This window comes from Odocoileus virginianus, chromosome 3 (assembly GCF_023699985.2).
Source record: "Odocoileus virginianus isolate 20LAN1187 ecotype Illinois chromosome 3, Ovbor_1.2, whole genome shotgun sequence".
Taxonomy (NCBI): Eukaryota; Metazoa; Chordata; class Mammalia; order Artiodactyla; family Cervidae; genus Odocoileus; species Odocoileus virginianus.
The window spans coordinates 39,927,955-39,955,852 of NC_069676.1; the positions used below are offsets into that span (position 1 = coordinate 39,927,955).

The window sequence follows — 27,898 nt, forward strand, 5'->3', positions numbered from 1 at the left end:
CAAATCATGCCCGGAGGACTTGCTCACACACTGCAAACGGTAAACTTAGGGCCTGTGCCCTACGTCTCCTCCAGGTCCCAAGGACTGAGCTGGGACGTGCCGGGGTTCGACACAACCGCACTGGGTTCTTTGGGCCACAACCATATGAGAGGCTTTGGGGAGTGTCACCGCCTCCGGGAGAGCCCTGGACACTTCTGCCACTCTCCCAAAGTCACATGGTGAGAAGAGGCAGGGCTGGGGTTTGAACCCGAGCAGCCTGGCCCTAGCCCCACCCCCGCCAACAATCTGAAAACCGGAGATGTTCCCGGACTCTTTTTTCAGAGATAAAGGGAGCCAGGTCCAGAGAGGAGCACCCTCCAAGGTCAAGCAGCTGAGAGGTGGACTCGGTGCCCCCTTCCTGAGGGAGCAGGGGTCGGCAGAGAGGCAAGGTGTGGGGTGGGGGGGTGGCAATGCCCAGTTCATCTGTGGCTCCTCGACCCCTGGTCAGACGGTGGGATTGACATGGTGTCTCTGGACCGAGTCCCCCGAACCCGGGAACGACTTTCCTTAAGCAGTCCAGCAGACTCCAGTACCACCACCACCCCGCCCCTACACACACTCAGAATAACTCGGCCCACCCCCAGGACTTGAGCAGGTTCTGCGTGGAAACCAGACCTGGATTTTCCGTCTGCGGTGTGGCAGACAGTGGGAGGCACGTCCCAGCAACCCCGGCGTTCAACCGCACACCCAGGAGCTGGGGAAGGCACATCCTCAAAACGCAGCTCCCTCCCTCACCCCCACTACCTCCCAGGCGTCCCGAAGAATCAGATTACTCGCCCGCAGGGCTTCCCTCGGTCTGGGCGGGGGAGGGTTGTGTCGCCAGAACCTAGTTCAGGTTGGGGCGGGGCTCTCAAAGTCCTGGACTCCGGTTGACGCGCTCCTGCCGGTAAAGCTCTGCCTCTGCCCTTTGGCTCCTCCGACTACACTCACACAGGGAGGGGCGGCCCCGTCCATCGTCATTCATTCATTCATTGGTCAGTTCACTCATTCAAGCGGTGGAATTACCTGACAAAATACCTGTGTAGGTGCCTGAGTCACACGTAACACGGACGTTATCCGGCATCTTTATTGGGCACTTTCCCCATCAGCCTGGCCACCCCGCTCCCTGTGGTCTTAACACTTCCAGCCAAGGGTAGGGAGGTGCAGCACGGTACTGGCATGGATGAAATAAGCACCTACTGTGTGCTGGAAGGGGCAACCTGGGGGTGGGGCTATGGGATTGGGCGCGAGTGGGAAGGAGCAGGAGGCCAGGTGGCTGGACAGCGGGCGGCCCTCCCCTCCCTGCTGACGTGGGCAGAGATGGGATCACAACATGGTGAGAGCAGCACGGATTCGGGTCAGGGCTGGAATTAGGGCTAGCTGGGAAATCCACCTCGGGCCAACGAGGCCCACCCTGAGGACAGAGCCTGAGCTGGGAGACACTGACGTAGCTGCGCCCCTAGCTGGGTCCCAGCCAGCATTTCCCAGAGACTGCACCTCCCCTCTTGCCTGGCCATCGGGGCTGCTTTGCTGCACCTGAGGGACCGGGGGTTGGCTCCAGTGTCATGAAGATGCAGGAAGAAGTGCCTGGGGGTGAGCGGAGAGGCTAGCAAGCAGCAGGCGTCCCTCACCCAGTGCACCTCCAGCCCTGCCCCTCTCTGCACCTCCCTTGGGGCTTAGATATAAGAAACCCGGATTCAATCTCTGGGTCAGGAAGATCCCCTGGAGAAGGAAACAGCAACCCACTCCAGTATTCTTGCCCGGAAAACCCCATGGAGAGTGAAGCCTGGCAGGATATAGTCCGTAGGGTCGCAAAGAGGCGGACACGACTAAAGCAACTTAGCATTGCAGCACTGTTGCTCCCAGGACTCAGCACGACCGTCCAGTTAGGAACAGGGTGAACTCCAGTTCAGCTCCAAGTCCACATGCAGGAGCTCGGGTCCTAGGACGTCGCCCCTCATGCAGGCCCCCTCCCTCCCCTGCTGTACCCTCAGCCTGCGTCTGCTGATTCCCAGCCTGGAGCTTTAGGAGGCAGGACGGACCAACCAGACACTCCGCTGCTGCTTCAGAACCCAGGTGAGCCCATGAGCAACGACCCGCCCAGCAGCCAGAGTGAGAGCTCCACAGGATCACAGGCATACAACACAGGCCCAGAGACCTGTCTCCACCTGCTCCTCAGGAAGTGAAGGAAGGCGGGGCAGGTCATGCCTCCAAGCACAAGAGCACGCTCCCAGGGCACCCTCCCATGGCACCCCTCCGTCCCTGCCCGAAAAGCCAGGACCTCCACCCCCACCCCCCACCAAGCAGCACACAGTGCAGACCTGGAAGCACTGCAAAGTCACCGACCCTGGTCCCTCCAGGCAGGTGGTGACTGGTGAGAAAAAGTGGCACAGACAGCAAGGGAGGCTGAGAACCTCTGTTCCAAGACCCCACTGCCATCCTGGGTTTCACCCCCTGGGGACCGTCCATGGGAGCAGACCTGAGTCCACTTCCCAGGAGCTCACACAGGCCTGGATCCAAGCCCACCACCACAGGAGGGACTGGGGGCAGTGTGCATAGGCAGTACTCCCCACAGACATCTCCATACTCCAGCCACCACCGCCCACCCTCCCAACCTTACTGTGCGGGGGGGGGAGTAAGCCCACCCACTGGACCCCCAAGATGGAGGGGAGACACAGGTTCCAGAACCTCCCGGCTGGTGGCACAGGAGTGGACTCTGCCAGATGCTGAGGCAAAGTGATAGCCTAGCACAACCTCAGGATAACACCGGGGCATCTGCGCTACCAGGAACTTGGGCCTCCTGTCCTCACAGCAGCCCAGGATGAGGGTTGCTGGGTCTAACAAGTGCGTGCACAGGACTCAGGTGAATCTGAATCCCAAGTGAACAAGTCACTTTTAATATAAGTATGTCCCACTGTATGGGATACACTTACCCTTAAAGATTTGTTTACCTGATTTAAATCTAAGTGGGAGTCCTGTACGTCATCTCAGAACCACAAACCAGGAAAATATGAGCTGTGGGGACAGCCCAGTCCCATTCCAGAGCCCAGGGTCCTGGGCCAAGGAGGACAAGGCCCTAGCCCAGAACTGTCTGCATGCAGCCACCTCCTCCATCCCGCCCCCACTCTGGGAGTTGCTTGTGGGTCCAGCCTCTAGTGTGGCCTAGCTGATGGCCGGCTCCTTCAACAGAGTGGCTGGTACCAGGATCACCTCCTGGCATGTCCTATGGGAAAGGCTCCCCCAGACTGAGCACCTACCTCCCCTTGTGTGGTTAGAAAGTAGGTCACAAAAGAGCTCCACTCCGGCTATGAGAAAACACTGGATGAACTAGAGAACAGTAGTAGTAAAGGTACAGTGGCACTTCTGTCTGTGAGAAGTCCATCCCAGAGGTCAGTGCAGGCATCTCCTAGCACCAGGACAGAGCAGGAAACCTGGGTGCAGGTGGTGATTCTGCCTGCAGGTCTGGGATGGACACCAGTGGACCTGCAGACAGGCAGGCAGGGCCAGCTCACCATCAAGATGCCTAAACCAGGGGCTTCCCTGGTGGCTCAGTGGTAAAGAAGCTGCCTGCCAAAGCAGGGGACACTACTGAAGCCCACGTGCTAGAGAAAGCCCGTGCAGCAACGAAGACACAGCACAGCCAAAAAGTAACTAACCAATAAGAAATACACAATGTGTGTGTCAAAGATGGGCCAGGCGGTGGCCAAGAGCAGTGGAAGGAGGGCCAGGGGGCAAGTAGCAGAGAGAAGACAGGAAAACGCACAGTCTGAGGACAACCTGGGCTCTGCCAGGCAAGTGGGGACCCAGGAGTAGAGCCCAGAAGGGGCAGCAGAAATGCCTGACAAACCAGACGGGAAGCCCCATCCCCACCCCCCACCTCCCCACCAGTGATGAAATGCACTGACCCTCAGGTCCCAGGAGCTCCACAGAGGATAGATACCAGGCACATCACATCCAAACATAAAGAGAAAATCACAGTCGGAAAGAAAAAGATGTCGTGTTTGGGGAACACAAGTGAGAATGACAAACAAGAGAAGCCAGGAATAAAGGGGACACCAAGGACGCCAAGAAGAAAACGCCAACCTGAAAAGTTACCGCTGCTCCGCCGCAAAGTCGTTTCCGACTCTTATACCACGTTAAAAACAAATAAGTGCTTGAGAAACAAAGGAGGGGTGAGGACTCTCAGCCATCAAGAGCCAAGAAGAACCAGTGCAGGTTCCCTGCCCAGCCCATCCATCTGCAGTCTCCCAACCTGTCTGCCGCCCAGCACCCCCACATTTCACCCGCTCCCAGGCAGGTCCATCCCCATCAGGCGCCAGCTCAGAATCACCTCCACTTACCTGACGACCTCCCTTGCCCCATCATCGAGGCAGAGCTTGCTCCCCACAACCCCCAGGCCCCCAGGTCCCTGGAGCCAGACCAGTATGGGGTCCACCGAGTGACCGGCACCTTCTGCCACCCACCCGCCCGATCCACCACAAGGCACCTATGGGGCTTCAAACCAAGTTTAATAAATAAAACAGCAAGGGGGTCAAGGCAGTGTCACTTCACAGTGTGGTCCTTGGTGGGGCAAGGGAAGGTCGAGTCCAGCCCTGTGGATGGCTCGAGCCAAAGCCCCCTGGTGACACGGGGTGGGAGCACTGCCCTGCCCCCAGAGGACCCCACTCCCATTTGTAAACAGAAACATAAATAAAACAAGGCGGCTGGGGAGGAGAAAGCCCAGGACCCCAGCGGTCCAGCTGGGACCTCAACAAAAACACAACCTCCTCGGTCAGGGAAATGGGCTGGAGCCGGGCCCCCGGTGCAGCTCGGACAGGGCCTCGGTGCCAAGAGGTGTGAGTCCCGTGTCCTCAGAACCACACCCAAGGCAGCCAAGGACCCAGGGGGTGGGGGTGGGGTGCGTAAAGTGCAGCTTTTCCTGAAGTGGAGAGCGGGCGGACAACAGGGCAGGGCCAGCATCGAGGTATATGGCTCTGCGCCCCACGGGGTTTGGCACCGAGTAGCAGCTGCCCCGAGCCTGGGCCGGGGCGGCCCGTGGTCCAGCCGGGAGCAAGAGACGAGTGAGCAGAGCGCTGAGGGTGCCCGGCGGAGGCTGCTGGTGGGGCGGCGTCCGGCCCGTCTCCCCTGTCCCTGGCAGGGCCTCTGCTGCTGGACAGGCTGGCCCTCCATGCCCGGCCGCCTGATGGATCCCAGGCTGGGCGTGGAGCCTGGGTCATGTGGTGTGTGGCATGGGAGGGCCCCGCTCACCCTGGTCCTCGAAGAGTTCTGAGCAGAAGAGACGCCACCCAAGGCCCGCAAAAAAGGGAGGGGTCGGGAAGACTGACAGGCAGGCCTCACAGTGGCCCCAAGTCCAGTCCAGCTACATGCCCGCCTGTGGCCAGGGATCAACAGGTCATCACGTTACAGCTGCAGGGGAGAGCGGGAGAGACAGGAGACGTCAGTGCAGCCCCCAAGCACCGGGCCCACCCTACCTCCCAGAGACCCACCCCCACTGCCGACAGCCCCTCCCAAGGCAGCAAGGCCTGGCACCCGGGGAGGGCTGGCGGCTCGCAGGGCCAGGAGCAGCCTGGCACTGGCCCCGTGTGTACCTTTTTGGATTTTGAACCGTATGAATGTATTACCTAGTCAGAAAAATAAATAAGCCAAATTTAAAGTAGAGAATAAAGCTAAAGAAACCAACAGCCTGCTCGCGGGCCACGCCTCCCTCGGGCCCTGGGGCAGCCCCTCCCGCCAGCCTTAGCGTGGCCTGAGATGGGGGCACAGCAGATGGGGGGTCTGGGGGTAACACTCACTGTGACAGGGGCTCCGAGTGCAGCCCGGGGGCCGGGCATGCCGGGTGGGAGGCCAGAAAGGGGTTCACGTCCCCGATGCCGATGAGTCCAAACTCGGCCACTGACAAGGCCACTTGCGGAGGGCCCACAGCCTCCTCAGGCTCTCCATCAGTGTCCTCATGGCTGGAGACGAGTGGCAGCTCCTCAGGCAGGGTCAAGTCCACGGCCAGCCTTGGGCTGGCACCGGGCTCCGGAGCGGCCGTGGCAGGCGGGAAGAAGGCCGGCTCAGCCAGGGCTGGGGGCCGCCGAGGCAAGGGCAGGGCTGAGGGCTCATCCAGTGGTGGGAACGAACGAGGCCCTGGCTCCGAGGATGGGGGTACATCAAGGGCCTCCCCAGGCTCGCCAAGACTCCCAGACATGCTGCTGCCCATGCTCAGGGGCTCTGCGGGGGGAGAACGCAGCTGTGGCCAGGCCCCCACGGTGCCCACACCCAGCCCCGTCAGGTCAAAGGCAACGCAGCTGCAGCCAGCAGGCCCAGAGGTCCTGATCACCTCAGGCTGTAACCTGTGTGGGCTCCAGCCTGCTGGGCCCAGCAAAGCCAAGGACCCTTCTCACAGAATGCTCACACGAACGTGTAAGACACACGAGGACACGAGGGGCCTGACTTGTGGGAAGGACATGACTCTGTTCCTCAGGGTGGGCCAGGACACAGCAGGTTCACAGAGAAAGTGAGGGGAACGCAGACACCTCACCAGGCACACCAGGGACCCGACCGCACTCTGGAGCCAGGACAACGGAAGCCCTGCAGGCCGAGACCAGGGTCCTTGTCCCCTGTGGTCCCTTCACAACCGCACTAACCACCTGGGCCTCGTCCTGCTCCCACACAGCCCTGGGCCTGGATGCCAGAGGGGCACAATACCCCCCGGGCTCCCGCCCAGGGCCACAGACCACACGAGGCTCTCCCCACAGGGAAAGCCAGACCCCAAGGGCGCCTCATGTGAGAGATGCCCTATGAGACCACATGAGTGGAAGGACAGGGGGCCCAGACCCCTGCTCTTCTTCAGTGTCCAGTGGCCCAGGCTGGAGACCAGGGAAGAGGGGCCCCGACGACAGGGCCTGCCCCCTACTCACCAGCGTGCATCCGGGCCAAGCGGTCATGCTCAGGACCCGGGCCGTGGGCAGCAGCAGGCAGGGGCAGGGGTGGCGAGGAGCGGGGGCGGCCAGGGCCGTCAGGGTCACTGCCCTCCAGGTCCTGGTCGGCATCCCTGCAGGGAGAGGGGGTGAGGGCTGGGGCTGCCTCAGGCCCAGTGCCCTCCCAGCACCCGTGGGTGCCTGGCACGCACGTGTTTCCTGACGGGCCGTACTTCCGGCGGCCTAGCCGTGTCTGCTGAGAGAAGTAGTCGTAGCGCTCGGACTTCTTCCACAGGTAATAGTACTCCACGCACTCGCCCACTGACCGCGTGCGCACCTGCGGGGAGTGCCAGTCAGCTCAGCCCGGCCCTACCTCCCCCACTGCCCGGACAGCAGGGAAGAGCAGACCCCAGAGCAAATGCCGCAGATGGTGGCCCAGCTGCTGATGGGAGAACCTACTGCTGCGCCCAGAACACAGGACCTGACACCCGTGCCTGGGAGGGCCTGGGACGAGAGGTATAGAACACCCCCCACCCCCAGAAGCAAGCAAGACTGGCTTCCTGGAGGCCAGCGTCATGGCTGACTAAAGACTCGTGTGGGAAGAAAACCATGAACCCTAAGCCAGGTGCTCAGGGAGGGGGGCTGGGGGGCAGTGGTTGGGGGAGGTGAGGTGGGGCGGGGGTGGGCCCACACTGGGGGCTTCAGGAGCAGAAGCAGCCCCCATGGGAAGACCAGGGGGCCCAGGCATGCTGGGCCTGGTCTTGGGCCCATCCCTGCCCACAATAGCCCACATGGGCCCCACACTACTCCAACCCTGTGGGGGAAGACCCTGAAGCCCCAGCCGTGAGCATCCCATGGAGGGTGGAAGGACCAGGCCTGCCAGCCCTAGGGGAGCAAGACAACTGTCAGGGATGACGGGCTGGAGGAGTCACATGAAAACAAGAGGGAGAGTCAGGCTCCCAGACAAGCCACGGGCACCCAGCTAGACAGATGTCTGGGGCTGTGTGTGGGGAAGGCCGGGGTTGTGCCATAGGTCAGGGAGCCACAGGCAGGCAGCACTGAGCAGGACATGGGGAGACTAGCAGCGGCAGGTCTGGATGAGAGGGACATGGGCTTGGGGAGGAGGAGGACACAGGTGTGGGGAAAGGCATGTGGACCTGGGACCTGGCAGCCATGCTGGCCACACCCCGTGGGTGCCATGGCAGGAGAACCTCCTCCTTGGGTAGAGTGAACATGGAAACCTTTAGTCCCTACGCAAGGGAGTCGGGAGGGAGCACAGGTGGGGTCAGAGTTGGGGAATCAGCAGTGAGCACGGATCTGTCCCCAGACTGAAGCCTTTCCAGGGGAGCAGGGGGGAGGAACCTAGAGCCACCAGGAGCCTGGCAGGGGGGGTTCGTCCTGATCTCCTGCTGCGGGTGGAGCCATGGGCAGCAGGCAGGACTCACCTTGTTGGCCTGGATCAAGTGGAAGTTCTTGCCATGCACGCGGAAGCCATGCTCGAAGTTGCGGCGCTCCTCCTCACTCCAGGCGCACAACCCGTCTGCAGGGGTGGGGGGCAGTCAGCAGCGGAGCAGGAGTTAGGGGACCCCCAGGCAGACCAGCGCTCACCTCGGATCACCTTCACGTTGAACCGCAGCCTCCGCAGGGCCTCCTCCGCATTGAAATTGCACTTCACCAGCTCATACAGCGCCTGGGGGTTGGGGGGATGGCAGCCACTGAGACCTCTGCCTGCTCACCTCAGGGGGCGGGGGCTGGTCCACATTGCCACAGAGCCGGGGAGATGGATGGGGTGGGGGCGCCCACTCCACCATTTCCTGTCACTAGCGGTTTCCAAATGAATTCATCACAAGCATAAGACCACGTTGGCTCCTGCCCCTCTGGCCTGGCAGTCCCTCCACCCCACGGGCAGCCCACCTGCTCGCTGTCCTTCACGGCCTCTCCCTCCGGAAGCTGAGACCCGGCCATCTCGTGCCACCTCCGCTTCACCGCCCGGTACAGGAACTCCTCCACTTCCCTCTCGGGAAGGATGTTGGGGTCCCAAAGCAGCTGGTCTTCATTCTCGTAGACTGTGCAGAAGGGGCAAGGTCACGTGTGGGCATGCAGGTCATCTTCTCTGACCACTTCCCAGGAAGCCCAGCAGCCGCAGGCCAACTCTGCCCCTCCAGAGGACAAGGGCCTGACTGGTGGCCTGGGCTGGACCTCCACCTCTGTGCCCCTCAGGGCCGGCTCTGGGCACCAAGGCGGGAGTGGGGAGAGGCCAGTGGGGACCGAGTGGCCAGAAATCAGGGCCAGTTTCCCGGAGGAGGTAGCAACTAACCTGAGGCTGGAAGGGGGACTTCTGACCCTAGCCTTTGAGAAGGCAGCTGCAGAGAGAGCTCAGGGAGGGGAAAGGCGGGATCAAGGGAGCAACACATGGAGCCCAGACTCAAGTACGGGTGAGACCTGGGTGAGAGCCTCGCTCAAGCCAGAGCCCCCCAGCCACTACAGCCCTCAAGTCAGCACCACACACCAGCCAGACTCCCCCCTCAGGCTGCAGTCTGCATCCAGCGGGCAGCCCCTAGGTGGGCAAAGCACATAGTGGAGACGAGGCAGAGGGATACCCCAGTGCCAGCACCTCTCAGTTATCCAGGGATGAGTCACTGGAACCAAAAACTAAACAACACACACAAGCCCAACACCCAGCGGAGGGACTGAAGATGGAACCCACTCCAGGCTGGACTCTCTCCTGTGGGGGACCAGCAACTCCAGGGCTGATGCCCAGGGACCTGCAGCCACTTCTCTCCACCTCCAAAGTCAACCTGAGTCCCAGGCTGGACCAGGAGGGTCAGCCAGAGGGGAGAGCGGGCCGCTCCAGAGAAAAAGTGACACCTGCCACCATGGCTATGTGCTGACCTATCACAGCAGGGTGAGAGGAACCATGCAACCACACGTAAGTCCACAGACAGTGAGGCATCAGAGCTGACACGCAGGATTTCAAAATAACCATGATCCATGAGGTAAGACAACAGCAGAAAAGAACAAAACAAATAGAAAGCTGCGAAATTTCAGCAGAGAACTGAAATCCATTCAGAAGAATCACACAAGCATCCGAGGACTGGAAAACACAGTGTGTGAGTTATGAACCACCAGGTAGCTTCAACAGCAGCAAATGACATGATCAGTGACATCACAAAGAATTTTGTTCAAATATATCAAACTGAAGCTTTAAGAGAACACAGTTTGAGAAGCGAGGGCGATGGACAAGCACCTGAGACGTGTGTGACTGAGTCACAGAGAACAAGGACAAGGCCCTGGGCCAGCTCTAGAGAGAGGAGGGCGGGAAGTCCACCGGCAACTCTGACCCACAGAGCCAGGAGCTCAGGGCACGCCACAGTCTGAACCCCGAGAAACAGAGGAGAAGGCAGAAGGGAAGTAAACAATCTCAATGGAAACAGACACAAAAAGACAATGGACAGAAGTTGTTCAAGTGCTGAAAGGATAAAACCTGAAAACCGAGACTTCTGCACCCATGAAAACAGTCTTTAAAAATGAAAGTGAAATTAATACTTTTCAGAATTCATCCACAGCAGAACGGCACAAGGAGCACTGAAGAGAAAGTTCTCCATCTCCTGGCCATGGAGGCTGGAGGGATGGATTGCAGCCTGAGGGAACCATGGGCAGAGACGCTCGCAGCTGTGACCTGCTGGTGCGAGCAAGGCTGGGGAAGAGGTGGGACGAGTCACACTGTCTGAGGCCCCTGAAGTGAAGGGGAACGGGGGCGCATGCATGCAGAGCAAACCAGGGTAACTACTGGGAAAGTGATGCAGACATTAAGACCAGAGTCCAAAGAGGACAAAACAACAGAATAAATTACCTGATGAATCAAAGACAGGACAAAATAAAGGAACAAAGAATACACAGAAGAGGCAGAAGACACAGCACGACGGCAGACGTGACCCCCTACTTGCAGGGGTTGCAGGACATAAGGACTGGACTCAACATGCAAACTGACAAAAATCAGATCCCAATGTACTCCGTTTACAAAACCACACTTTGTGAATAAGAAGGCAGAAAGGAATGTACTGTGCGAATACCAGACAGACAGACAGACATCACAGGAACATTCACAACACCGGCCACAGGGCCCAGCCCCCTGACCTCAAAGGACGGAAAACAGCGCCCAGCCTTGGGCCTCAGAGAACTCCAACTTAACGTGAGCCACAGAAGGGGGACCAGAGAAGCCTCAGCGCCTATGCTAATAAACAACCAGAGTCAGAGAAGGTACCACAAAGGAAACTAGAGAACAGGACAAAGCTGAAAAGAAGGAGGGAGGTAAAGATGGAAATAAAAGTCAACTACACAGAAATCAGATGACAGAGAGACATCAACAAAACAAAAATTAGCTGTCCCTTGTGAAGGGCAATAAAATTAATATAAACTCCAAAAAGTTTGATCAAGAGAGAATACAAAACAAAAACTGCAAACTACCAGTATCAGAACCCAAAAAAGAGACATTATTATAGGTCCTATACACGTTAAGAAAAGAATAAGAGAATATTATAAACTTTCTGCCAAAAAGTGAACAATTTAGGTGAAAGTGGTAAACTTCTCAGAAATACAACTTATCACAACAGGAACAGAAATGCTAAACAGACTGATGTTTAGTAAATAAACTGAGTTAATCATTCAGACTCTTCCATACACAAAATCTCCAATTAAAATAAATTTATATTAAAAAAATAAAATATACAACAAAAAAAAAAATCTGAACCCTGAGCCCACAGAGCATCACCACAGAACCCTTCCAACATCTAAAGAAGCAGCAGTAACTGTCTTACACAGATTCCTCCAGGCACTAGAAAAAGGCACTTCTCAACCATTTCCTAAGGAAGCGTGACCCTGAAACCAGAGCCCCACAAGGACAAAATAAACAGAAATGACAAGCCAATGTCTCCACGGACACACGTGCAAAACCCTGTATAAGGGGCTGACAACACACACCAGGCCTTCTCGGGGGCAGCAGTGCTCAGCGGTGGCCAGTGCAGTGTGCGGAGCACAGACCAAGGCTCCGGGGAGGACAGGTCAGGGTCCCCCAGTTGTCAGGATCTGGCACGCCTCTGGTCAAAGCATGGGCTCAGCTCATGCACACAGCTCAAGCTGTTCACATGAGCTTCTGTTTAAAGACACCTCATTTCATACATGTCGTGGGCTCACTAATACCGAGTTCACAGCAAAAGCTCATGCCTGGACAAAGCTCACCTCACACGCGTTTTCTCTGACAGGCACGCCTCAGCCCTCATGTGCTCAAGATCCCAGAGCACCCCCAGCACCACACCTGGGGCCACTTTAAACCGCAAAACACGAAAACCATAGGCTTCAGTGGACGCGAGTGAGGCTTATGTTGACAGCTGAGAGCTGAACAGAGAAGGAAGCTTCCCTGGGTCAACCTTCCCAGGAACATGTACTCCGGACAACTCAATGTTTCTACCCTCTGTACACATGCATACCCAAAGACTCTGAACAGGTGTTCATTCTGGGCTCACACGTTAACTTTAACCACAGGGTAAATGCACAAATACAGAATCCGCAAATAAAAAGGATTGACTGTACACATCTGTATCATTATCGTAAAAGACAGTATTTCGTGACTTGGTACGGTTTACTCCAGAATCCAAGGCTGGTTTAATGTCTGAAAATCTACCAATTCACTACATCGAAAGAACAAAAGAAAAAATGACCAGAGATGTACAGGCAGAAAAACTTTTCTGACAAAATTCACAGCAAAAATTGTCTGCTACTAAAATCAGAAAGAAACCTTCTCATCTAATATATGTAATTCTATGGTTACACCAAGTGGGGAATGAACACCTCCCCGAGTCTGGGAACAAGACACAGATGTCCTCAGTCACCACTTCGTTTTACTTTTGGAGTCAGTGAAATGAGGCAAGAAAAAAAAATAAAACATACAAAGATCACAAAGAAAGAAATAAGGTTATCATACACAAATGATATGATTGGTTACATTTAAAAATGTAAAAGAATCTACAAGGCATTAAAATTAGTAAGCGAATTTAGTCAAGACACTGTGTACAAGTTTGAACTAAAAGAATCCAAACTGCATTTCTGCTAGCAAGAATCACAAGACCCTTAAAACTCTGAAACTAATGAAATTAAAGACCTAAACAGAGAGGTCAGCCATACTCACAAACTAGAAGTGTCAGTATTGTTAACGTGTTGCTCCTCCGCAAATTAACTTTAAGAGCCAATGCAACCCTAATCAATCCCGGCAGGCACTTCTGGGTCAAAGAACAAGCTAATCTGAAAACTTCTGTGCATGCACAAACAAAAGTTACAAAGTTGGAGGTTTCAGAGCATCTCAGACTTACTTAAGAGCTGCAACAATTAAGATAGAGTGGTCAGGATCCCAGGTCAGACAAAAGAAAACAAGAGAAACCACCAAAGCAGAGGGACCTTGCCAACATTGATCTCTGATACAGGAACCCCTGTAATTCAATGGGGGAACGACGGACATGTCCATGTGCAGGACTTGGGGGGGGGGGGCAGTCAACCCTGACCCATACCTCCAACCTACACATTAAAATTAAATTAGATCATAGACTCCAACATAGAAGAGGGTCTGCAGACACCTTAGCACACAAGCGAATTGTGGCTAAAATAAAGACAAGCTAGACTTCACTGAAATCAGACCCCACTGATGGAAGAACACGCCTGCAGTGCACACAGCCAGCCACAGACACACCCAGGACACTGCAAGGCAGGAGAGGAAGGCACACCATTCAAAGGGGAAAGGCCTGGGCAGGCATCTGCAGGAGACACTGACTGGGAGGAAAGCACTTAAAGCCACTCCACATCCACCAACAAGACGACCACCCAGGCTGAGGAGGACGCGGAACAACTGGAACTCCCGCACAGCTAGCAGGGCCCGTGGTGCCCACAGATGATGACCCAGGAAAGAGCGTGAGTGTCCACCAAGACAGCCACACCACAAACCACCAAAACAGCAACCAGCTAGAGGAGGAGTCAACACAGGCGTGCACACAGGGGACCTGATGCCGCAGCACCTACGGCGCACACGCTGTGTGGGGGGGTCCCTGCAGGGAGAGGCCAGCTCCCAGCCCAGAGACCAAGGGCAGACCTGTGGGAGAGCACAGGCTCAGCTCGCGGCTTCCTCTGGGGAGATCCCATGTGCCAGCACATCCTGGGACCTGGCTCAGCCGCGGCCTCCTGTTTCCCATCCTTCACCCGAACTGCCTATGAGGAGCAAGCACATCCCACCAGCCCACATCCAAATTCGGGCCCTGGGAGGCATTCCCCTCTCTACCAAGGGTTCCTGGCTCCCTCGTCTATCCCATCCCCCAATCCCAGCTGCCGAATAGTCTTCAGAAAAGCCTCTGAGCTCAGAGTGCTGGCCCAGGGCATGCAGGAGCCTTGGGGCAAAGAAAAACAGATCCTAGTTGACAGGCACCTGCCTTCATGTCCTGACCTCAACACCTGCACACAGAAGGGATGCCTTCTTCCTCAAAGAACGGAGGCCCAGCTCTACATTCCAGTGAGATCGACAGACAGACAGACATCAAGTCAGATGGCGAGTGCCCTCAGGAACAGGGCAGAGCAGAAAAACACTGCTCAGGAAAAGCCCCGGATGAGATCAGGGACTGACCTGTGGGCAACATGCAGAGAGCCCGCACACCCAGGAGAACAAGCACAGCAGCCCTGGGCCAGGGCTCAGGGTAACTTCAGGGCCCACGGCCAGCCAGCAAGGAGGGACAGCTACCTCCCAGAGCATCCTGCAGGTCGGCTGCCCTAGGTAGCACCTGAGCTGGGCTGGGACTCTCAGGCTCACTCAGAGGACCTGGGAACCGGCTCTGGCTGGACACCAAAGTCTTTCCTGGAGGACTGGGTGGCATTTCTCCTGCTCCCTGCCCCCCAGCTCCCAGGCCCACTTACTCTTCTCACCATGCCGGTTCGAGTGCAAGTTGCTGAGGTCAGCTTGGAACTGAGGCCCAACCATGATTTCCTGCAAAGGCAAAGGCCCAGGAGGGTCAGGGCGGACAACGGTGCTGATGGGGGCTGCGGGCCGCTGCCCAGAGCCAGGACTGGCTGAGTCTTCCTGTGTGCTCTGAGGCCAAGCCTAGGAGTGTGCAGGTATGCGAGCAATGGTGTGTCTGGCATAGCCAGTCCTGTGGTGGGGTGGAGGGAGTCAGGGAGCCCCCGGAGAGGACCAGGGCACAGCACTCATGCCTGAGTCCAGTCCAGCGTCAGAGCTGCTCACCTTCTTACACTTGTTGGCAGGAAGTGGGTCCTCCTCAGCATCTGATGAGCTGGAGGAGCCAGGCTCCTTGTCCACATCAGCCAGGAAGCAGGCTTTGGAAAAAGAGGAACAGTGAGACACGTGCCCTCTGCCAACAGACCCTGGCAGCCCCCAGACCCCCACCCCACTCTCCAGCCACCTGACCCCCAAGTGTGCCCCTCCTGAGAGGTAGTGGGCCCAGATCCCAGCCAGGGGACGAGGCGAGATGGCACAGAAGCAGGGTCTGCAAGGGGCTCTGCTGCAGTCGTAAACCCAAGGGGGGCGGAAACTCAACACCTCTTGTTGTAGTGCACCACCCGCCGGGTCACAGCCCAAGATCCCCTGGACGTAACAGACATTCAGCCACAAGAACCAACATGCTCCCCCCTCGCATAAACCCAGGTCACCAGCCTCTGCACAGGGATGGTGCCCAGAGGGGCTCCAGCAAGAGCAGGCATCCCAGGGGCCCCGAAGTCTGAGCCCCCAGGAGCTCGGGGGCAGAAGCAGGGGTCACCTACATCCACTCTGACTAGGGAAAAGGTCAGAGGCCTCGTGGGAGGTCACAGATGGGGTGAGGTCATCAGCTGAGGACTGTGTTTCTTCTTCTTCTTCCCCTGAAAGCAAATCCTTCGCTATTTGGTCCTTTTAACAAGAAAGTAAAGAACAATTTTGTGCTTTATTTTTACGATCTCAAATAACACTAATGATGATAGCGTGGTGGTGCCAATGTGGATGAGCCTCCCTGTAGGAGCACCCGGGACCCCCGAGGGATTGCTCTCCCCAATCCCCAGGGGCTGCCAGCCAGGGAGGGGATGTGCCTCTGCCTGAGACCTAGGACAGTCAGAACCCCTCCCCTCTGACCCCGCCAAGACCTGCTCGGGACCCGGTGTCTCTTCCCTCCCAGGGCCCTCCCCTTGGCCACACAGATCCTGGGTGGGCAGCCCACACTTCCTGACCACACCCCTACCTGTCCAGGGCCCTCTTGCCCAGCCCCGAAGCCTCCCCTCACCTTGTCTAGGGTCATGTCGGGCAGGTGGGCTGCAGCATCACTGCCCTCACTCTCCTGCTCCGAGATGGGGTCCGAGGTCTCGTAGCCATACAAGGCCAGCAGCTCGTCAAGGGGCATGTCGCTGCTCTGTGGGGGCAGGGCTGTGTCAGGGGCACTGCGCTGGGGGCTCTGGCCCCCTGCCCTTGAGCCCATCAGCCCCACGACCAGTCCCAGTGGTTCACACGAGCCAGACCCCAAGTCCAGCCCTCATCTACCGACTCCTTTCAGCCCCCCAGAGGGCATCCCAGTCTTGGACCAAGGGAGCAGCTCCTTCAAGAGAAACCACTGCTGCTTGTCACCAGAGTAAACCTTGGCATAAATGCTTTCGAGCAGAATATCCCAATTTTGGAAAACTTGGATCTGACGGCATGAAACTAACAAACCCCGATGCCCACTGTAAGGCTGGAAAGGGAACATAAAAGGCAGGTGTATCCGCTTTTGCTTTGGATGTTATTACACATTCTTTCTTTTCCTTAGTCAGCAAATAAAAATTGTATCTGAAGAAAAAGATGTTTTTGGCTGCACCATGTGCCTTGCAAATCTCACTTCCCCAATCAGGGACTGAACCCTGTGTTCCAGTGAGAACATGGAGTCCTGACTGCCCAGCCCTCCAGTGAGAACACAGAGTCCTGACCACCCGACCACCAGGGAGCTCTCCTGAAGGAAATTAGATAAGGTATTCAGCTAAAGAATAGCTGACTTTTTTTCGGTTACTTTTGAGAAGCTTTGAATTCAAGTTGAACTCTTTAAAACTGTTTTCTCCTTTTTGAACAGAAGACATGCTTTGGTTTTAAGACCAAACCAGTACTAAGTGACACATGGCACCAAGCTAAACAAATGTCCAGTGACGACTCTTTGGTCCCAGTACTTGAAAGACATCTGGTAAGGTCAGTGTTGACACTGAACAAACTGACGTCTGTGTGCCCCACCTCCAAGCTGACATGATGAAGCCCCACTGTGACTGGAGAAGTCCACGCATCTCAACTAGAGAGTAGCCCCCGTTTGCTGCAACCAGAGAAAGCCCATGCACAGCAACAAAGACCCAACACAGCCAAAAATAAATTAATTAATTAATTAAGGCTACAGGACAGGGCCCTGACCCAGGAGGCCAGTGTTCTCACAAGAGACCAGAGAGCTTGCTCTCACCCTGACTGTGAGGGTCACAGTCTCAGAGGCTGCACAAGAAGCTGCATCTGCAGCTGAGCAGCACCCTGCAGACATGCCAGGCCAGGCCAGCCTTGGTCTGGGGCTTCCAGGCCCCAAACAGTACAAAAATAAACCTGCTGTTTATAACATCCCATTCTATGGGACTGGCACACATGTGCTCTCTAGATTTTACACGGCGGACTCTGTGCACACACACAGGACTTACACATCATGGCACCAGCAGCCAGCCAGCATCTCATCCACACAGAAGGTGACGAGATCACACATGGGTCAGGACCACTCTGGGGTCAGGGTTGCCAGGATCAGGGCCACCCCGGGGTCAGAACCACTCCAAGGTCAAGACCAGTGGACCCTAACACAAGGACAGAGTTCATCGGATGTGGCTATGGGGTCCAGCCCATGAGGCTGCCACCTTCTGCACTCTGCTGCAGCATCAGAGAGCATCCACAACTATGTCAACAGACTGGTAAATACTCCTGCCTTTTCCATGAACAGATCTGTAAGAGGCAAGACTCACTCTCTAACCTAAGAGACAGACCACAACAGACTGACATCTGCCTCAAGTCAGCATTTCACAGAGATTTACAGAAATGTAAAACTAGTTCACTCTTTTCCCTTATATGTTTTTTGTTTGGAAAACAGTTATATTTTCACAAAAATGTGTTATTTCTACTTACAATGGGTTTGCTGCATCACCTACATAAACAAAGCTCCTTGAGATCACCAATAACTGTTAAGAACACAAAAGGGGGGTCTGGAATCAAAAAGCTGGAGAACACTGGCTCACTCTCCAGGCCAGCTGGTCTGGAGCCCAGCGCGCCATGAAGGCAGGAACGGCTGGTGCGGCCGCGCCTCTGCTGACAGAGCCAGGTGGGCTCAGAGACCGAGTGGACACGTGGAGCAGCTGTGAGGCTGCTGATGCCCTGCCCGCACTGCTGGGTACCTGGGAGACGAAGTCCTTCTCCAGCTCCTCCTCTGGCTTCTCTGGGCCCCGCGCTGCACCCTCGTGCTCCTCCCGGACGCCGTAGTTCTGTGACAGGATCTCAGCCAGGTGGAACTGATGGTCTGCAGAGCCCATGGACACCACTGTGGGGGACAGCAGCCTGGTGAGCTCTGCACCCATCCCAAACCTTGCGCTACGGCTGAGACCACGGAGTAGAGGAAGCCTGGGGGCCCGGGGCTATGTGGGTGTATGCACGTATGTGTATGTCCACACAGCCGCCCAACAAATGCCCCACCCTCCTCTGGTCCCAGCCCAGTAGCTGGCAGACATGACCAGATCTGGAGCCTTCCCCAAAGACCCAGGATGTGCTCACTGCTGTATCTCCATGCTGCTCCTCAGCACAGTGACTTGTAAAGAAACAAGAAAGGACACAGCCAGGTCTCATTCAACCCCAGCAAGAAATAGTGAAGGTCTGCATGTGGGTCCCAAGAGCAACAGGAGGGAATGGAGCCTCCAGAAGCCAGACAGGAGGAGCCAGTGGCCAGTCTGCGGAGGCACAGAGCCCCCAGACAGTGCCCACCCAGCACCCTCCCTCCTGCAGCCCCCGCCCCCAACTTGCGGGTGGACCTGGCCAAGAGGGAGGTCCTGACCACCAGCTGGCTTGCCCTCACCCCCACTGAGGCCCTGGCAACCCAGGGAGGGGTGACAGGTAAGGTACCTGCTGTGGTCTGCAAGCTGGGCTCCCCGGGGCACAGACTGTGAGGCAGGCAGGAGGCCGCACCAGGGCTCTGCCTCTCCAGTGAGGAGGCCTGTGGAGGAGAGGAGCAGGGTTATGGCCCGCAGGCAGCCACATGGCCTGGCCATGATCAGAGCTGGCCCCCAGGTACATCAGGGCCACAGGAGCAACCTCCACTGGCTGGGGGTGGGGGCACAGTGGGCCAGACTTTCAGTCGCAGTTGGAGTCCAAGTGCCCAGGCAAAGATGCTCAGGGGCACAGAGCTGCCACCAGAGAGTTCGGATCCTCCTCCATGTGGGAATAGCACCTGTGGGCACCATGAGGAGCCTGGATCAGCCAGCTACCAGCAGCTGATCATGGCCAGGACACAGTGTCAGGTGAGCCAGGCCCACACACAGCCCAGCCAATACCTGCAACCAGGTGCTGACACCACAGCCACACAAAAGGACCCAGCCTCCGAAACGTCATGTTCAAAATGCAAGAGCCACCATGGAGAAATACGGAAATTCCTCCAAACAGAAACAGTTACCAAATAACCCAGCAATTAACTCTACTCCTAGGTACACACCCAAAGAACCAAAAACCTATGTCCATACTAGGTGTACACATGTGCTCACAGAAGCGTGACTCACAACAGCCCAAAGGTGTAAACACCCTAAGGCCCATCAACAGGTGAAAGAATAAAGAAGACACGGTCCACCCTCAGGATGAAATATTAGTCGGCCGTGAAAAGGAGAGAAACCCTGACACTTGCTACCACGTGGACAGATCCTGAGAACAAGATGCTCAGGGAGAAAAGGACACACAGGGTGTGATTCCACTGATGGCAAACGTCCAGCACAGGCTGATCCACAGACACAGAGTGGGTTCCTGGTGGTCAGGGGCTGGGGAGGGGGTAACTGTTGATGGGGGTGGGCTTCTATTGGGATGATGAAATGTTCCAGGTAAGGGTGAAGGTTTCAAAGCTTTGTGAACATACTAAAAACCACCAAATTCAACACTTTAGGTGGGGATATTATGAAGGACATAAGTTATACCTCAAATTTTTAGAACTACGTAAAAAAAAAACGTACAACAGCTACCATTATCACGATGTTCAAAAGCTTACTAAGAACAAGAAAACTAGACCAATAACTTTTATAAACAGAACCACAGTATTCCCCAACCAAACACGAGCAAACTGAATTCAGCGACATGCAGAGAACACCACACAGCGACAAGGAGTGGCTCAGCACAGGGACGCAACACACAGGTGACACCCAGCACGACAGCCGACCACAGCACAGACCAGATGCACACCCACGGCGTCCTCTCAGCAGACGCACAGACACAGCACCTGCCCGAGCCCAACACCTCTCACGATGGAAACACTGAATGCATGAGGCCTGCAAGGGAACTTCCACCCAACCCCAGCCACTGCCGCCTCCCCGAGACCAGGGAACTGTCTACACAATGCCGTCCTGGAGGTTCCAGTAGGCAGGCAAGTAAAATGAAGCGAATCAAGTTGGAAAAACACGTCATGACCTGGGACACAGAAGATACTAAAGATATTGAAAAAACTAGAACCAGTAAGTGAGTTCAGCAAGGTTGCAGGACACAAGCCAAGCCACAGAAACTTTACTACTATGCAGTACCAACAAACAATCTAAAAAGAAAACAAGGAACACAGTTCCATTTACAACAGCATCAGAAGGAACAAAATACTTAGGGATAAAAGAAGCAAAAGAAGTTCAAAACTAATACTCTGAAAAGTGCCAAGAATGTTGAAAGAAACTAAATATCTACATAAAATGGAAAAAGACTATATTCCTAGCTCAAGACTTACAAATGCCAAGATGTCGATGTTCCTCAACTCATCTAGAGGTTCAATGACAGGCCCATCAGAACTCCAACTGGCTTCCACACAGAAACTGTCCCAAAAATCACAAGAAAACTCAGGGACGCTGAACAGCCAGAACAATCTTGAGGGGAAAGAACGTTTTCCAACCTCAAAAGTACTGCAAAGCTACAGTAATCAGAACAGTGTGATGTTGACATAAGGCGAGATAGTCAGATCAAGCTAACAAAACTGAGGATTCAGAAGTAAACCTCTGAATTTACAGGCAAACAAATTTTTTAAAGGGTAGCAGAAAAATTCAACATGTAATAAACAGTCTTTTCAACAAATTGTGCTGGGATGCCTGGCTATCCACACACAGAATAATAAAATTCAACTCCTCTCCCACACCACACAAAAATTCACTCAAAATGGATCAAAGACCTCGAATATAAGAGCTAACACCATCAAACTCTCAGAAGAAACCAAGGCAATGAGTCTTTCTCACCAGGCAATGGTTTCTTAGGTAAGACACAAAAAAAACAATGAAAGAACAAACAAATTGTATTTCATCAAAATTAAAACTCTCTGTGCTTCAAAGGGCAGCATCATGAAAGTACCAAGGTAACCCAAAGACCAGTAAAAGATATGTGCAAATCACGCAGGTCTAAAACTGGACTTGTATCTAGAATACGTAAAGAATTCTTACAGATCATCAAGAAAAAGGAAACCAGATTTTTAAACAGGCAAAGCCTCCAAAGAACTACACACACAGCCAATCAGTACATGGAAACAAGGCTCGATGTCAGGAGGGCAAGTGAGCACACTGAGTGAGGAGGATATATGACACCGAGTGTGGGGACGTGGCCCCTTAGGAGGGGACCTGCAGTGGACAGCGCAAGGAGCACACCTGGGGGTCGGGGGTACCCCCAACACACCGCCCTGGCACAGTGTCAAGCATGGAAGCCAGTGAGAAAGCAGACCGACCACCTGTGTGCAGGGGCGGAGTACACACAGCCTACTGACCAGCCCTTCACCCCTCTACCCATGAGGCACCGCCTCCAAGGGTCAAGGCCTTCCCTCTGCACTGACCACCCTGTTGTTCACACCCTCCAGGGGACTCCTCACAGGGTTCTCCCACATGACACATACCACCTGCCTAACAAGCTGCTTGTTTCTCTCTTGTGAACCTGCCCTTGTCAGCCTGAACCACGGGGCCCCAGACAGGACCCAGGCAGGCAGAGGGAAAAGTCAAGCCTCTCCTCCCTGACAACACCCAAGAGAAGCAAAAATCTTCATCCACATTGAGACCTGCTTATGAGTGTTCTCAGCAGTCTGACTCACAATAGCCAAAGGAGGAACAAACCCAAAGAGACAATGGGTGGAATATCACTCAGCCCCGAAAAGGAGAGAACTCATTACTTCATGGATGGACCCTGAGAACACGAAACTCAGAGAAGCAGACACAGAAAGACACACAGGGTGTGATTTCACTGATGGGAAACGTCCAGAACAGGCCAATCCACAGACACAGGGAGTGGGTTCCTGGTTGTCAGAGGCTGGGGGAGAGGAGAAAGATGACTAAGGAGGACACAGTTTCTTCTGGGCTGGTGAAAATGTTCTAAAATTGACTGGTGATGCCTATACAACTCCGAATATACAAAGAACCACTGAATCGGACACATTAAAATGAAAGAACTGTAAAGTAAATGAATTACACATACCTCAGTAAAGCTGTTTACCAAAAAAAAGATTAGAATAGTTAATAAACTAAACTTTAAAATTTTAGAAAAAAGTTTAGTAAGAATTTCCTCACTGAGTCAAGAGGTTGCGTAATCATTTTCTTCATTAGAGAAATACGGGACTTAAAACTCCGAAAGATCAAGTCACTCAGTAAAGCTCACACAGCATGTAAATGGTACAACTACAAGTGCAAACTCCAGCTCTGGAACTCAGAAACGCTTAACAGAACTGTCACTCTTCTTGGGAGCATGAACAAAAATACACAAATGGTCAGTAAAGCCACAGAGAGCCGGGCGGCAGAGCAAGCCGGGGCCCTGGAAACACCAAGGTAAGAAGTCTGAAGCTTGCCAGGAGACTGGCCCAGTTCTTGGGGAGGAAGTGTAGGGGAGCCCCCATGAGCTTGGCCGGGAGCACCCCAAGTTCTAAGAGGAAGTGTACAGGGGGAATACCCCAAGGGCTCTCTCAGGAGCATACCAAGTTCCATGAGAAAGTATACGGGGCACCCCAAGTGTTCGGTGGGAGCACCCCAAGTTCTAAGAGGGAAGAGGTGCCCAGGGGCACCCCCAAGTGCTCTGCCTGGAGCACCCCAAGTTCTGAGAGGGAGTCCCCACACAAAGGCCGCTGTAAGAAGATTAGCCCCTCAACCTGGGGCAGGAGGTAACAACACTGGGAGCAAGGGAGCAGCCTGGACCCGGCCCCGGAGTGGCACCCTCGGCCCCCCCAGGAAGGGGCCAGCAGCCTGCAGGCCATGGGCCACCTGCAGGGGCCAGCCCAGAGATGTTCCTTCTGGGCAAGGCCCGAGCATGAGGACAGCAGCAGGCAGTCGGAGAAGGGCTCAGCCCAGTGCCCCCTCCACCTTGGAGTCTGCCCTGGGACACCAGCAGGGGAGCCCGGACAGCAGCAGGGGTAACAGTGGCCATAGAACAGTGGGAAGGCCAGGTCTGCTCAGCCTCCCCACAGGCCTCAGAGCCCCAAGCTCACCTCAGGCAGCTCTGGGAGCACCACGGTTGCCCCAACACCGACTTTCAAGCTAGGCCCATGCGCAGCAGTGGGTTCCCAGCGTCCTGTCCACCTTACCCTCCCCTCACCCCATTCAGAGCACTCTGGAGCCCAAGGCCCCCATTTTGCAAAGGTGGGAGAAGGAAACAGATGAGGAGCTGGTTAAGGGCATTCCGAAGTTAAAATGTTTTATAAAGAAAAAAAGAGGGGGGAGAATCAAGGTTAGAAAGAAGGAAAGGCAGCACTGTGGGGACTTGGTCCCCAAGGCCACTGTGGGGAGGAAGAACAAGCCCAGGGTGGGGAGCTGCCTTGGCCTGGGGCCCAGATGGGAGGGAGGGGGCTCACTCAGGAGGAAGGAGGGGCCCTGCCCTGTCTTCAGTTGGGGGCTCAGACAGAGCAGGGGCTCACACAGGACGGAGGCACAGCTGGACGGGTCAGAGCAGTGTCTGGGTCCAACTCACCCACAGAGACATCGGGGTCCATCCTCCACTTGGCGAACCAGGCACCCCACCCACAGGCTCTTCCTCCAAGCATGGGACATCCCATGCCTTCCATCCAGAGGGGGGTCCTTCACCCCCTTCCTGTGCAATGGCTGGGCCTGGGACTCTGGTGGGAGGGATCCACGTGACCCCCAAGTCTAGGCTGTGAAAGGCAGTGTCATCTCCACCAGCCGCCACTCTGTGAGGAAGCACAAGCCACAAGGACAGGCCACGCTAGCATTGCAGCCACACGTGGGCGGCTCAGCCCAGCCACCAACCAGCCGCAACCACAGGTGGGACCAGCCAGACCTCCAAGCTGGAGGTAGTTAAGAAGCACTTAACAGGTAGGTAAGAAGCACTGGCTGCTTTGAGAAACTGACTGCAGAAGTGGCTCATCACACGGCAGCAGTTAACCAGAACCCCCACCGCCCCCCCCCCCCCAGCAGGTGTGTGGTCCCACTGGGCCGCCCAGCACCTCACTGCTGACTGACAGTCCATGCAGCACCTGCTCTGCACTGGGACGCAGAAGGCCCCAGGGGCACAGCAATCAACAAACAGGTTCTGCCTGCCAGTCTCGGCAAGTCACCCACCTAGTTGGGGACACTGACCAACAGCAGATGTGCAGGGTACTGAGGGGAGAAAACAGGGTGGGGGCCCTGCACCAGGGATGAAGGAGGGCCTGTATGGCTGTCTCCACAGAGGCCAGTAGGGCATCGGACGCCACCACACAGCGAGGCCCCCATGGGTGCAGATGTCACAGGGACACAGGAGCCCAGGGGTGGAGAAGGTGCAGGGGATCCTCGAGAACAAGGCCATTGGGCTGAGGATCACAAGGCAAAGATGCACTTTACCCTAAGGACAGCAAAAAGCCGTGGCTTAAGCACAAGATACAGACAGTGGACTCAGCTTTTTAAAGATTAAGTTGGGATCCGCGAGCAAAACAGTAAGAAGCATCCCACCTTTTCTCAGGGTGCTGATGGCTACCTTGATGATGAGAAAAATCAGCACTCACTGCTTGGTCAGGAATCACCATTTGTACTGGTTCGAAACAGGAACTGCACAAGGCTCAGCCTCTGTGCAAGCACGGAGCCAAGATCTTGTGGGACCTCAGCTCAGAGACTGGCCCAAGGCGGCAGGGTGAAAGGCTCCAGAGATAGGGGCAGCCTCCCAGGCCCCAGGCAAAAGCCAGCCATGCCCTCCACCACTGGCATTTGCATACCTGTTGTCCCTCACTGCCAGGCCCTCAGGGCCACCCACTGAGTTGGTTTTCTTTTTAAGAAACCAGCTCCAATGCACCCCAAACTGAACACCTGGGAGCCCTGACAGGGCAGAGTCAACAACCAAACCACGGACCACTGGGGCAGGTTGGCTGGGGAGCCTGTTCCACCCACCTGTTCTGCTGGCCCCTGAGGCAGACACACCCACGGACAGCCAAGCTCCTGCTGGGCTGTCAGGAGACCTGGCTTCTACCTCCATCCCACAAGTACAGCCACTGCCCAAGAGGCTTGCTTCCCCAAATGTCCTCTAAGCAAAGAGAACTACTCTGGAAGGGCCCTTTGGGTTCAGCCACCCGCATATAAGACAGGAATGGGCTAGGGAGGTCTGGCCTTGCACTGGCATGCCCACACCCTCTTTGGCACAAACGCAGGGCCTGTTGTTGACCCTGCGAAAGTCACTGGTGGGACAGAATGGCCAGTTCCACCCTCTAGAACACCCACCCACACAGCGCCAAGACACACAGCCCAACGTGGCTCCCTGACCAGGCCGAGCATCCCAGGACCCGGGCGGGTGTCTGCTCCTCTCTGGGCCTGGGCAGCCTCACCCACTGCGTGAGAATCACTTGCTGAGTCCAGGGACCTGCCTGGACTCCCCACACTGACCGTCTCCGCTAAGAGTCACGTCTGCTGAGTCCCTAGCAGATGCGTTATTCATTTCATCCTCTCTACAGCCCCAAAAGGTGAAAGAAGGTTCGCACTGCTTTATCCAACATTCCAAAAAGCCCTCAAAGTGAAAGTTTTTCATCCCTGGTTCGACCCGCCACGAAACTACCGGGTGTCTGGGTGTCGACGATCCCAGCTGAGTCTGCTCAAGCATCACAGCCCAGAACCCCACAGATCCTCAAATCCGAAACAGTCTGAACTCCAACATCGGTCCGGCCCCAAGGATTCGGGGTCTTGGGCCCGCTTTGCGAACGGAAAGAGAAGGCTCCGCGAAGCAACTTCAAGCCGCGGAAAAAAGCAGCCCTCCGCGCAGGGCTGGCCCCAGGTGGGAGCTCGAGTCCCGCCCAGGGTCCCGGGATCCGGCGGGAGCGCGACTCCGCGGGACCAGGGCCTGGCGGTGGGGAGTGGGTAGGGTCAGAGGGAGCAAGATTCCGCGAGGTCAGCGCCGGGGGGTGGGGGCTGGGGGCCGGAGGGGGCACAACTCTGCTGGGCGAGAGCCGCGGGATCAGGGGTGGGTAGGGTCAGGGGGCTGAGGGCCGGATGGGGCACGACTCTGCAGGGAGAGCGCCGCGGGGAGGGGCGTCAGCGGGCGGGGGTCCGGTGAGCCAGGGTCCGGTGGGAAAGCGCGCTCCGCGAAGTTAGCTGACGCTGGGCGGGCGCCGGGGGCGGGGGGCGGGAAACTGCGGACGCGCGCCCCCTCCCCGCCCCCGCCGCCCCCGCTCCACCCCGCGCCCGCGACCCCCGCGCCGCACATGCGCACTGCCGCCCGCGATGTGGCACCCGGGAGGGGGGGGGCCGGGGCCGGGGGCGACGGCCGTTGGAGCCCCGCGCCCCTCAGGCTCCAATGGGAGCCGTACTGCGGCCCGGCTCCGAGCCCCGGCCTGGGGCCTCGGCGCCCAGGGCCCCCACGCGGCCCGGCCAGGCGGCAGGGACGCGGGCCGGGGCGGGGACCGGCTACCCCGGCCCGCTCACTCACCTCCGCCATGGCCGTGTGTGCGCGGGAGGCGGCGGCCGCGCCGGGATCCCCGGATGCGGGGCCGCGCGCTCATTGGCTAAAGCGCCGGGGCGGGCGGGGGGCGCCTGGGCGGGGCCGGGGGCGGGGCCGGGGCGGGGCGCGAGCCGGCGCGTAGTAGGTGCGCGATCTGAGATGCGCGGGTTTCGGCGGACCTTGGCCTAGGCTTGGAAGGTGGGGACACCCTGGATGGAAGTGCCGATTCCTGATTAGCAGAGCTTAAGCGCGGGTCCCCAGTCCTCCTTCCAAGCCATGGTGTCCCCCCAAATGTTACAGCTGAGGACCCTGAGCCCCAGAGAGACTCCCGCCCTTAAAAGGACTGAAGTCTGGGCAGCATGGGTCTAGAACTTACCACACGTTTGCACCAGTGACGACGGATCTCACTGGGGGCTTGGAAACTGAGTGCCCAGTGTCAGCAGGGCAGGTGGAGCCCAGCCCGTCCACTGGCTCTGGACCTGTTGCTGTCTTGAGTTGTGTCTAATTGATGAAATGTGATGGGCCTGAGCTGGCGGCGAAGTGCATGAACAAGAGGGTCCAGACAAGAATTCCCCATACTTGCATCTCAGAGATGTGCTGAGAGCATCAGGGTGGAAGGTGTAGACAGAGGGGGCAGAGCAGAGACTAGGATGGTGGCTAGAGCAGAGGTGGAGGGCTGGGGAATATGGGCAGAGCAGAGAGGCGGCATACAGGTTTCAGGCTCACACAAACCAGGAAGAACGGATGCAGGGGAGACCTAGGACTCAGCCCTGGTCCTTTTCAAGCTGCCTTTGATATCAGTGTCAACCGGGTGCTGGATGCTTGATGT

The 27,898-nt window shown here is 56.4% G+C and overlaps 1 protein-coding gene across 4 annotated transcripts; it reads right to left on the bottom strand.

Annotated features, from left to right (window-relative positions):
• Positions 1-4,507: 4,507 nt before the first annotated feature.
• MIER2 (MIER family member 2) lies at positions 4,508-27,109 on the bottom strand. 4 transcript variants are annotated; one of them, XM_020901404.2, is made up of 15 exons: positions 26,191-26,536; positions 19,087-19,177; positions 18,369-18,511; positions 16,220-16,345; positions 15,729-15,852; positions 15,193-15,284; positions 14,868-14,937; positions 8,835-8,986; positions 8,529-8,610; positions 8,366-8,460; positions 7,133-7,257; positions 6,921-7,054; positions 5,811-6,231; positions 5,607-5,639; positions 4,508-5,424 (listed from the first exon to the last, which is right to left on the bottom strand). In XM_020901404.2, exons 1-14 carry the CDS (start codon positions 26,233-26,235, stop codon positions 5,636-5,638), a joined length of 1,704 nt encoding a protein of 567 aa, XP_020757063.2. In that variant the 5' UTR covers positions 26,236-26,536; the 3' UTR covers positions 4,508-5,424; positions 5,607-5,635. The 4 variants fall into 4 exon arrangements, with proteins under 4 accessions (XP_020757063.2, XP_070321334.1, XP_020757062.2 ...); XM_070465233.1 differs by lacking the exons at positions 5,607-5,639; positions 26,191-26,536 and adding an exon at positions 27,058-27,109; XM_020901403.2 differs by lacking the exon at positions 5,607-5,639 and having other exon boundaries at positions 26,191-26,534.
• Positions 27,110-27,898: the final 789 nt, after the last annotated feature.